General features: G+C 31.0%; 1 protein-coding gene across 6 annotated transcripts; it reads right to left on the bottom strand.

The window, feature by feature from the left end:
• Window positions 1-14: 14 nt before the first annotated feature.
• On the bottom strand, window positions 15-11,220 carry LOC113510647 (myelin expression factor 2). 6 transcript variants are annotated; one of them, XR_008252986.1, is made up of 16 exons: window positions 11,070-11,220; window positions 10,674-10,868; window positions 10,022-10,184; window positions 9,567-9,666; window positions 9,355-9,472; window positions 7,082-7,228; window positions 6,019-6,360; window positions 5,269-5,488; window positions 5,040-5,152; window positions 4,402-4,537; window positions 3,484-3,553; window positions 1,537-1,923; window positions 970-1,122; window positions 387-494; window positions 226-305; window positions 15-141 (listed from the first exon to the last, which is right to left on the bottom strand). XR_008252986.1 is itself a non-coding variant. In XM_026894121.3 (12 exons), exons 2-11 carry the CDS (start codon window positions 10,854-10,856, stop codon window positions 3,498-3,500), a joined length of 1,578 nt encoding a protein of 525 aa, XP_026749922.1. In that variant the 5' UTR covers window positions 10,857-10,868; window positions 11,070-11,220; the 3' UTR covers window positions 449-1,923; window positions 3,484-3,497. The 6 variants fall into 6 exon arrangements, 1 of the variants encoding a protein (XP_026749922.1); XR_008252985.1 differs by having other exon boundaries at window positions 970-1,923; XR_008252987.1 differs by having other exon boundaries at window positions 231-305; window positions 970-1,923.
• Window positions 11,221-12,033: the final 813 nt, after the last annotated feature.

Raw genomic sequence — 12,033 nt, 5'->3', positions numbered from 1 at the left:
TAAATTATACAACGTTAACTTATATAAAAATTTATTTCATATCTAGGCACATATTTTTAGGAGATTATTATACAAACTATTTCAGTTACAAAAAAGTACTTATACTTATCCTAAACATCGCTTATATACATATTTACACACCTGAAATGAAAAGTACATTGTATTAGTATAATGTAATAATAAAAACAAGTGATATTGGAAAAATAGTATTGTTAGTATAATAACCTTACCAACACGTCGTAACACACATACCAAAATAATGTAGATGTTTTATGGTAATAAGCAGTGTCACAATTTTCGCTTGTCTGAAATGGAAAGTAATATATATACATACAAAACATACTCAAAACATACTACTAGAATAATTAAACACAAGTTCTACTCACCTGAATTATTTACCTCGACTTCCAGCAAGCAATTTATAATTGAATACATTCCTTTCAAAACATTTTGTCTTCTTTCAATCCTCTTAAAATCTTTAGATTTTCATTGTCCTGGAAATTACACATATACAAATTATATTGAAGCATTAAAAAGTAACAACAGTATAAATTATTTTTCCTTAATCGCAAAGTGTACTAGAGAAATTGTTGCAAGCCCTGATACTGAACAACACATCGCCTAGTGGTAATCATTACAAAGTGTTTGGAAGTGGGCAATGGTCATATCGACAATATAAGCCATAGAAATCGTTGACGTCTTCTGACAATCGACGCAATAAATCTTCATGCCACCAGTGATGTCTCAAAGCACGATTCTAAGAAAAAACTGTATTTGGTTGAATGACCATATACTTTCAAGATCCGCAGAAGATTTGTCGTGTATAAGAATCGGTAGAATAATAAAGAAAATAATTACTAAACAACAAGTTTCAATTTATTATTCCTTCATGTAGAACTAATAACCACCAAAAACCCCATGCATACCCATCAAAACAAAAAATGTCCATTCGATGACAGAGAAACTTACCATAAAATTCAACATCTTTTCAAACACACATCGTAGAAAGTGAAGTCATCATTGAGCAAAGTTCGATCTTCAAAAGACACCTTCTTCCAAAGACGATTATTAGTTGGCATTCCCCAACGGTATCATATCTTACAGAAATGAATCGGGAAACGCCTAAGCAAAACGATATGTGGGTCACCGACGTAGATCGTAATACTTGTTTGAAGTTCGAATTAGTGTACAATTAAAGTTATCAAGCGACGAAACTTCGTTTACCTTTCTAGTTTGTAACACCACAAATTATCATTACATTTTACGATAGGCATCCTTAAACCCATTATATACATTATATAACTATAAACGAACAGCTATTAAATCTAGAAAGAATCACAAAATGAAAGTGAATGAAAATGCATAAAATTCGACGCCATTTGTCCTTTCAATTAGAGGCAATGTCTCATGTGAACATTAAGAATCGAGGGACCGCTCCCTACGAATCCAGACAATTCAACAGGTTTGTTTGCTGTTGGTTATACAATTCAATGAGACCATATTTATCTGAATATTCCGAATATGTCAATAACTAACCAATACTATAATCAGCATTACAACCACCTACAAGTTCAAAACAGTTATAAGTAAATAACTTGGCATCCCGTCTCGATACTACAGCACCTTTTATGGGTTCATTTTCAATACAGATAATATCTTTTATAATAATCTACACGGACTTGAAAAAACCTTTTTCGTCTTCTTTAATAAACTTTATTGTGTTAATTAATTACACCTAATACAGCAATCATCAAGACTCTTATGCTAAATACAAATTAAAATACAAGTTTTTATCTGATAAGATTATATGAATGTCAACCAAAAGTCGACACTTTTCTAGCAGACACAAAACGAAGATTCAACTATGCCGCATCCGAGATTTGTACAAACCCCACAATAGATTGACTTCAATACGACATATTCCTGAAAAAACAAAAACATACAATTTCACTTTAAAACAGCGGACAACTACACCAAAGACATGTGTTATAATATTTTTATCACCAAAAGATATGAGTAGATTTTTCAGTAAAAGCGCACTATCACAATTTTGGATTTATAAAAGATACCATCTTCCGGTACTACATTAATATATTTCAAAACAAAATTTCATAATATTGCGTTGGTGAATAATATAAACATCGACCAAGAGAACGTATATGCATGCACTCGGTAGGGTTCCATAGCCAATCTGTTCATTAAATCGAAAACTTATTTTTAATAATACTAAAACAATGTCAAATTGACGCTTATATACTCCAGAACTGCTAATAAGGTCCCTCCACATAATTGTCATACTCGCTGACGAGACTCAAATATTTGAGGAAATTTATTTTGTCCTAGTTTCAAGAAAAAAAAGGTAGATAAAGTTAAAAGCGAAATGAAACCTAAAAACGACACTAATTAGCACCTTTATAATATTTGCATACACTTCAACACAAATAACAAACACTAGCCATCTTATTTATTCTTATGGTTTTAATCACTCCATCCCTTTTAATCCATCCTGTTTTTCATTATATTCCTATTCATTCCTTATTTTATTTTTCAGTTGTTTTCTGAAAGTAGATCGTATCTTTTTTAAAAACTTTGGATATAGAGAAACATACGTTTTTTTCTTCAGCCTGAAATTTTCATCCAGCGGCAACAGAATCGACACAAATACTAAATCCGGAAATTATTTGATTAATATTAAAATAAAATTTGATATTATATAATCTATAATGTTTTTACTTTCAAAATAAAATGTTACTCATTTTTCTATGGTGTGAAAATGTAATATTTCTAAGATTTTTTTAATTATTTATTTTTATAATAGATGGATCAGAGTTGAATACATAAGAAAAGCCGATATAAATAATTATAATACAGTTTAACTTGTGATATTTATATTCATTGTAAAATTTTTAGATCACACTGTCCTACTAAATAAAATTAGAGGAATCAAGTACAATTTATAGGATGAAAAAACCAAGAATCTCTAGCAACCTGGTCTTGGGTCACCAATAAATCATCATACACCTAACGTCATTTTAGTAAGTAAAACAATAGACTGGTTCTAAAGGCACCTATTTTGGCTACGGAACCCTAATATATAAAAATGTATACAAGAACCAAGTTCTTTTGATCGTATATTTCGTCTCAAGGCTCAAATTTTGAAGCAAATCCAGCCAAATGCGTTATTATCCAATCTGTGAAGTATAACCATTGGATAAATACAACGCAACGATCGTCATCACATGAACTTACAGCCTAGCAACTACAACTCTGGCCACATATATACACATACAACATACATGTATATAAAATACAATGTCAGGAAAAATCTACTCATGGCAAAGAAAAATTGCGAACTCTTCTATTGAGAAATCCAAAACAAACTCCATCCTGAACCATATATTTGGCAAAGTAAAAAATAAATATCCGTAATGGCGATCGCTAACGACGATAAAAATCCTTAATTTTTCTATATTAGAAACTTACCATTTTCATTTTTTCTAAAAGAAACGAACGTCGATAGTTCGGCCATCAATGCGTGTCCGGTCAAACATTTCTGAATTTTTAAATTAAGGAATTTTTGCGTAACACTCACAGAAAATTAAATACGTAAACTATAAATAAAAAAAATATAACAGGAACTAGGAAGACGTTAGTAACGTGACTTTTTATATAAATAAATGAAAATAAAATAGTTACCCCACCTCCGCGATTGGTTTAGGCAGCAAGAAATGATAGATAAGGGTGAAGTAGTCTGTTGACCCACGATACTTTCCAAGAAACTATGTGGGGATCAATTTAACCTGTGTATTGCTAACAATACAAATACTATTTGCCGTTATTAACATATATTAAATAAAGCTAGAAGACATTAACACTAAATTATTGGGGGAGAATGGATTGTTAGTAATGGGAATTAGTAGCCCAACTGCTAGCAATATACTATATCAGGTCGACCTCCTCGTGGTTCCCCCCGGGAAACCATCGTGATTTATTTATTGTTAGATTTGTCATGGCGGGCTAACTAACCTGTTTCATCTTCACCTATCATCGCTCACTGGTGCCTCGCCAGCGTATACTGATAGCGCAGGAAGGGTTACCATTCCATATCATCCGTTAAAAAAACACTAGATTATCCCTGCCTAAAACTTATTTATTACCAGTCATTTCCCGCGGTTTTGCCTGTATGAATTAATATACAAAATATTAAACACATATGTGTTATATTACAATATAAACTATCCATGTACCAAATGCCATTTATATCCGTTCAGAAGTTTAAGCAAGATTGAATAAGAAAAATACAAAGATTTATAATATTGTTAGTTTTCATATAAATTTATGTAATTATATCAAAAATATAGCTATAATATGGTGATATTTATTATTATGTTAAAAGGATACTGATGGCTCTCTCTGCGTCCCACTCTTTATGGAAACGAACAATAGCTGTATCTGGGGCAGTCATTTCTGCGAATTTCACGTCGCCACACTCACTAAATTTCTCTCGAATCAATTGCCAAGTAACTGTCGGTGGTAACTAAAAATTATATTAAATGTTATGCCAACATCTCAAAAATTTTGTTTAAAAGAGAAGACATTGCCCATATAGAATTAAATGTATTCAAAAATATGAGAATCATAATATAAATTATTCAGTGACAAAAAGTCAGTGTTTGTGGTTAAAAGTTTCACTACTTATTTGATATCGATCTATTTTGCGTCTATTAAAAAATCAACTGATTTAAACAGCCTGATCCCAACATGGTATTATCATAGAATGTGTAGTACAAATCCCTCCCGTTTCAAATTCTTTTCATACAGTATTGGAATAATATTTTTATACTCCTCTTTTTTGAACTGCCCATCAAAACTATTTTTAATAACTAAATTTACCATTAGAACTATCAAATTGAAATCTGAATTGTCTAGATCATTAGTCTTTAAACAAAGATATAGTTTTGACACTATCTTTACTTGAGGACTAAGTAACTTGATGTTTTTATTATTATTTAACAATTATTAAAGGTTAATTTACATACATTGGTGATCATAACCATGTCGGATTGCTTATCTCTGCCACTTGACTGTCCGACAGGGTCACCACGACCATATCCTTGGCCGGAAACGGACACACCTAATTGCCGGTTTGTACCTAAAAATATGCATAATATCATAAATAACTTCATTGATAATGCTTTTCTAGGTGCCAAAAGAAAATTAAACTAACCTAAAGTGATCAAATATATCATATGATATTAAGTTCTTTACCTGAAAGTGGCCCACTGCTCATACCCGAGCTTGTTCCTAAGACATTATTTGTCAAAGCTGTGTTTCCAAGAACATTTCCAGCCAAGTCAGTATTGCCCAGGCCTAAATTAGCAGTATTGACATTGGCTTGTGCTGTCAAAACTGTGGCTAAATCATTTGCAGTCAAACCCTGCTGTAATAGTTGATTTTGTAGAGCACCTAGTCCAGTTAAACCTAGTGCCTGAAACATTTTAAAATTATTTTAGTCAATATTTATTTATAACTACTTAATAAACCTAGTAATTTACAGAGCATAATATAAAATATAATTAAATGGGCCTCATAATAATCACTTGATATAATTGTTAAATATGCATTGTTGAACATAGGCTTGCATCATAAACTGTCATAAGCATAAGAGACGATCCTAATTAACCGACATCCACTGACTTCCTGCAACACATTTAAGAGCATTCATAACAAAGTATGACATTGTTGTAAGTATATGTCAATCTTAAAAAAACAATTGTGTTTCTGATTCGGTCGTCCTACACTGCATTTGTCCTACTCTCCTTTCTTCTCTATAGATGGTCTGATATGTAGTCTATACGGCTGCCTTATAGCCATGTCAGCTTAGTAATCAATCTTGCTGTAGCACTTATTTTTCTGCTAATAGCGTTTTTCTTAATATGTAAGTACAACCTTTATCACTAAATAATTATGTAATAATACCAATCTACATATTAAAATGAGTTATAATAAAAAAAATACCTGTAATCCCAAGTTTCCACCCAAAGCAGAGTTAGCATTTAATGTATTTGCCGACAATCCTGTTCCAAGACCATTCAAAGCAACTCCAGCAGCTGGTACACCACCCAAAACACTTGTACCCAATGTATTATTACTGTTTGCTAGACTCAAGTTACTTGGTGTATTAGTCTGTGGTAAGTTCCTAGCCACATCTCTCAGTGGTTCCCCATTAGGACCCAAGCCCAGACCAATGCCTTTCAGCCCCTCTGGTAATCTAAACTCTGTCTTATCAGATACTCCCCGATCCATTCTAACAGTCATTCTTCGGTCATACAACATTTGTTTGTCAAACATTGATATAGCCTGTAAATAAAACCAAAATAGAAAGATGGATAAATATATATGTAAAAAATTATAAAAACAAGCCATCAATATAACTAGAATATATAAGAGCGGATAAAGAGTAGTCTTGCTTCTTTGGATATATCTCTTGAAAATCAAATTGTTTAATTTTGTAAATAACGAACCCTAATTGAGTAAAATATACAAAGACGATCTCAATGATATTACAAATCTGGAAATTTATAAATATATTTGCAAATTTATTTATCGGTGCTTCCACTATACGACCGAATCCCCAATAATGGTAGAATCGACCCGCTCTCACTCCACTCTCAATTTAAGATCCATCGGAACAGAACTAAACTGTAGTTTGAATATGCAAATTGTTTCTTATGTAACAATATTATACAAGACGCAGATCAGACCGAGATCGGACCGAGAGTGAACGAAGACCGGCATTATAGTGGGATTTCAGCCTAATGGAGTATCTATCCAGACCTATAATCAAGAGAAAGAACAATAAAGAGCTTGTATGGACCTCGATGCCTGACATTCTTGTTAGAATTCTCTAACCAATTCATTCGAGAATTGTGAATATTCATAGTTTTAATCAAAGTTGTGAGCAATTCTCATTGTGTAATCAGTAGTCTGAGACAAGAGACACTCATGTGATAGACAAATCATATATTATTAATGTATTCATAATAAAACACATTTAAAATCATTATTTAGAATAATATACCTGTACAGCTTCAACTGGATGATCATACTCGATAACAGCAAATCCCCTACTATTACCGTCTTTGTCTACAGCCAAGTCAATGTTGCGCACTTTACCGGCCATTTTAAAAACCTCCTTTATTTTAGGCCGATCCGCTTTATAATCCAGCTGAAATTAAAAATAGTTGCACTTATATTATTAGAGATGTTTCAAATGAAATTAATCAGGAGTTTTCCATCTGTACCCAATTTAAAGCAATAACTGCTTACAGTATTTACTGAGGCTTTAATTTCAATAGATCGGATTGTGGTCCAAAGCAAGTATTTATAAGTCAAGCAAAAATGTAACCAATCACTATAATCACATTAATCTAACACAATACTTATACAATTTTGCAACTAATTTACATTCTTTGTTAGTTTCTATTTCATTATGTTACGCTATACTTCATCAATTACGAATGTATTTCATGGCATCTATTCCGCGAGTTTCTAGTTTATTTATTTTTCTCTTAGATTATTAAAATTATAGATTGGCAAAGTAAATGATAGAAAAAATAAGAATCTATATGTTAAAGCAAGACAGACAATAGGACAATAATTTTCACAATATATGCTCAAACCTGATTTGACAGGAGTATGAAGAATTGCTAATTATTTTTACATTATGAAGTGGAGTTAGTTTTAGGTGAATGTAATTTGTTAGAATTAAGTGTATGTAGAATTAAGTATCTAAACATAAATAAATCAGGAAAATTAACCACAAAATTGCACATTTTTCATGTACATACGCTGTAAATATTTATATCTATAAAGACAATATTCTAGAACAATCAGAAATATACAAGAATCAATAGAAAAAAATATCTATATTAAACCAAGTAAAGTTTCGAATGTCCCACATTGAATTAATAAAATTAAAATTATAACAAATATATGCATTTTTGCTATTTTTCAATTCCATACAAATTCAGATCTATCACCAATCATGTACAAGTTTACAAAACACACACTAGTGTAATCACTTTCTAGTCTCGTTTTTGTGACTGCCTTGCCAGTTTGTCAGTATGTAGTATGTTATACTATGTCTATGATTTTTGTAAACTGGTTTTATTTTTAACTAGCTTATACCTGCAACTTCGTCTGCCAAACTTGGAAACTTTCATTAACCAAGTTAAAAAGTAGCCTCCGTTATTCTCCATTCCATATAGTATATATATACCAAATTACACAGTGATTAAGTTGGTAAAGTGCTATGTGGTAACAAACTCACTTTCACGTTTATAACATTAATAAAGATTTTACAGTATTTATTTAAATATCTATGACAGGGATTCCTAAACTTTTAAGATAACAGAACACCCATCATTTATTTTATGGAACCCCATATAAAATAATTGCAAATTAAAAACACATTCTGCACTCTGCATTTCAAAATATTTGTACTCAAATGCGATATTATTTAATAATAATAGAAATAAAATTTCACAGATCCCTGCTGACTTTTATATGGAACCCCTAGAGTCAACTGAACCTTCTTTAGGAATTGTTGATAGAATTACTATATACTCTAAACTAATTCCCCAAAGATAGTTGTTTTGTTAATATTGTGTTCCTTTTTCGAACTTTAAGGTTCATATTAATTTATATGTCCCACATATAATAACATGTATTATGTTATAATAAGAAGATACATAAAGTGCTTTACTTATTGTTTATACTACTGGCAATAGGAAAATAGCAAACTATTAATCATGAATGAAAGTAATAAATGTCACCATAAACATTTTATAAAGATAACAAATAAAGATTTTACAATACAATATTGTTTTGTATTGTAAAATCTTTATTGTACATAATAAATTTTGTAAATGAATTGTGCTTATGTCATCCCTTGTGTAACTTCTGATGTTTATGTGAATTTTTTTTAATGGATGAGAATGGAGTGGTTACCCCACACGCGCTAATGGTATACGCTGGCAGGGCACCAGTGAATGATGATAGGTGGAATGAAAAGATAGGTTACTTAGCCCGTTGTGATGAATACTCCTAGAACTCAGCACAATGGCTTCCAGGGGGGATCAAGTGGAGGTGAACCTGATAGTATATTGTTACAAATGTGCCTGGTAGTCTGCATTACTAACAAACCCTTCCCCCTCCTCCCTGATGATGATGTGTAATACCAAGGCGCAAAAATTAAAATCTAAGTGTATTAAAATCTACCTATTCCCTCTTGTATACAATAAAAATATATGTTTTCATGATTTAATAAATTAAGTACAACTTACTACTTACATTTGCAACAAAAACTTTTTTTACAAGTGGTGGTTGCACATTAATGGAATCAAGAAATTGTAAACTTAGACCATATGTATTGAAATTTTCTGGTTCTCTAGGTTTGTTGATACCCCATCTAGAAGAAATAATAAATTGAAAAGTAATGATAACAATAAATAATAATAGTTATATTTTGATTCAGATATTACATACACAGAAAACAATCTTACCCATCTTTATCATCCCTAGGATTCCTGCTGCCCCCACCAACACTGCCACTGCCACCTGCACCCCCAGATCGTGTAGAATTTAATCTGTTTCTTTCATTGCCTAGAACAAGTTAAAGTATTATACTAGGATTTTAAATTCAAATGTGCAAATTGTGGCTAAATGAATTTTGTCAACCACACCTACAGTAATTTGCATTTTTTAAATTTTAAACCATAAACTTTACTGCTGAAAAAATGTTATTTATTATGACATAAATATAAAAATGAAAAAGTATTTATAAATAAAAATATAATATGAACTTATATATATTTCACGACACTTATAACACACTTGTGTAAAACACACAATATTCATACATAAATATTCTTGTTGAGTCCTAAAGCACAAAGTCAACCTCAAAACCAAGCTGTTACTACCACTGCTAGTCTTAACTGTAATATTTTACTGTATTTACCTGTCTCCTCTTTTAATACCAGTTTCCTGCCATTTAATTCATATCTATGCATAACAAAGAGTGCTTTTTTCATTGCTTCAGAATTTGTAAATTCAACAACCCCACACCCTCTTGGTTTTCCATTTTCATCATTGAATAACTCAACATAGGCAACATCACCAACCTGAAGAACATAAATATGAATTCGGTAGCTGCTAAAGAATCTCTTGATGCTTTTATTAACTATTTAGTCTCATTATAATTATAACAACTAATTATAATAAATTAAGAAAATTGTGTAAGTTTTATTAATTGTACAATAAGTCAATTAAAACATATAAATTAATTGTTACATAATATTAACATTCATTATTCACTTATATATATATATATATATATATATATATATATATATATATATATATATATATAATTATTTATTTATTTATAATTATTTATTTATTTATTTATTTATTACTTCAGTTACAAGATATGGTGTATCATAATATCTGTGCTAGGGAATCCTTGTGTTACAGATGTTATGCCTTTCTAAACTATAATGCCCTTAAACAATAAAATATAATAAATGTTTTTCTATTAGCCTCATAAACACACACAAAATACTTTGATCTCGAGTATGTGAAATTAACAGTATAAATAGATTAAAACAAACCTTTTCCTTAAACAAATCTTTCAACTCAGTCCAACGAAATTCGTAAGGAATATTAGAAACGAACAATCGTTTCCCTTCTGGACGATCCCGGTCGTTTGAGCGGTCTCGGGTCACATCTGAAAACCTAGAAGGCCTATCCCCTCGTCTAGATCTATCCCGCTCTTTTTCTCTTTGGTTTTCCATTACAAGACAATCCTAAAAATACAACTTAAGTTCTTATTCAATATTTACCATAAAATTAAAAATAAAAGTATTATTACTTCGTAGAATAAAGATTTTTTAACAGTAATCAAACGTTATTCTTAACCGGCTTCGACTAATCGGCATATGGACAAATATAAAAATAGTACATGTAGGGGATTTTTTAACACACGATATAGGAATTAAATAAATTACCTTTTGTTAAATAGTACAAACAGGATACCTATAAATATTGAAAATAAATTTAATAAAGGAACGCGGTAAAGTTTGGAAACGCTGATAATAAAGGAAACAAAATGGCCGTTTGTGACGTACGGCATGTTTTTTTTCTTTTATGTATTATTCTTTATCTATGTCGATGACCAACCTGGGAACGTAAAAAAAGAAATTTAATATATATCTGTGGTCATACTTAAAGATATTCGTACTTTGAACCTTGTTCCTTGAACAGTAAGGGAACTCTTCAAAGATTGGTAGTAAGAATTAGCAGAATTGTCGGTAGATTTCACTTATACAGTTACTTACTTATATTAACACAGGACTTATATTTATTATTATTGACATATATTCATTTGGTTGTACCAGTCACCAGTATCAAAGAAGACCAGGATCAGGATTTTGGTTATTTAGACTAGTTAATATCAGTCAGTTATCGTGTTCAGTCAATGTTCATACTATCTAAGATAAAAAGTAATCAGTCATTTTTGTGTTCTTGTAATATTTTTTACTTAAATTTGTTGGAAAGACGTCATACACGGTCATAGACTAAATGTTGAATAAATTAGAAAGAGAAATTTCATTTAACTTCACTTAACGTCACGATATACTTTTTCTGTAACATCGTACATATGTAAATATTTAAACATAAAATAATATTTAATAATTATCTCCCTTCTACTAAACTACTAAATATTTAGTAATTAATTAGGAGAGGATCAAGCTTAGAATTTCTTTGCATGATAGAATCCGAAACGAGGACATCCGCGAAAAAACTAGAGCAACGCTATAGCCCAAAGGATAAGCAAACTAAAGTGGCAATGGGTTGGTCACATAGATCGAAGAACCGACAACCAATAAAGAAAAAAGGTTTTTAAGTGGCGACTACTAGATGGAGCGACGTCCTAAAATGCGTTGCCGGGAGTCAGTGTATGCAGTTAGG

The sequence above is a fragment of the Galleria mellonella genome, unplaced genomic scaffold, assembly GCF_026898425.1.
Source record: "Galleria mellonella isolate WM207_F2 unplaced genomic scaffold, CSIRO_AGI_GalMel_v1 utg32, whole genome shotgun sequence".
In the NCBI taxonomy this organism is placed as follows: Eukaryota; Metazoa; Arthropoda; class Insecta; order Lepidoptera; family Pyralidae; genus Galleria; species Galleria mellonella.
The sequence above is the reverse complement of the archived record's forward strand: the minus strand, read 5'-3'. Positions and strand labels throughout refer to the sequence as shown.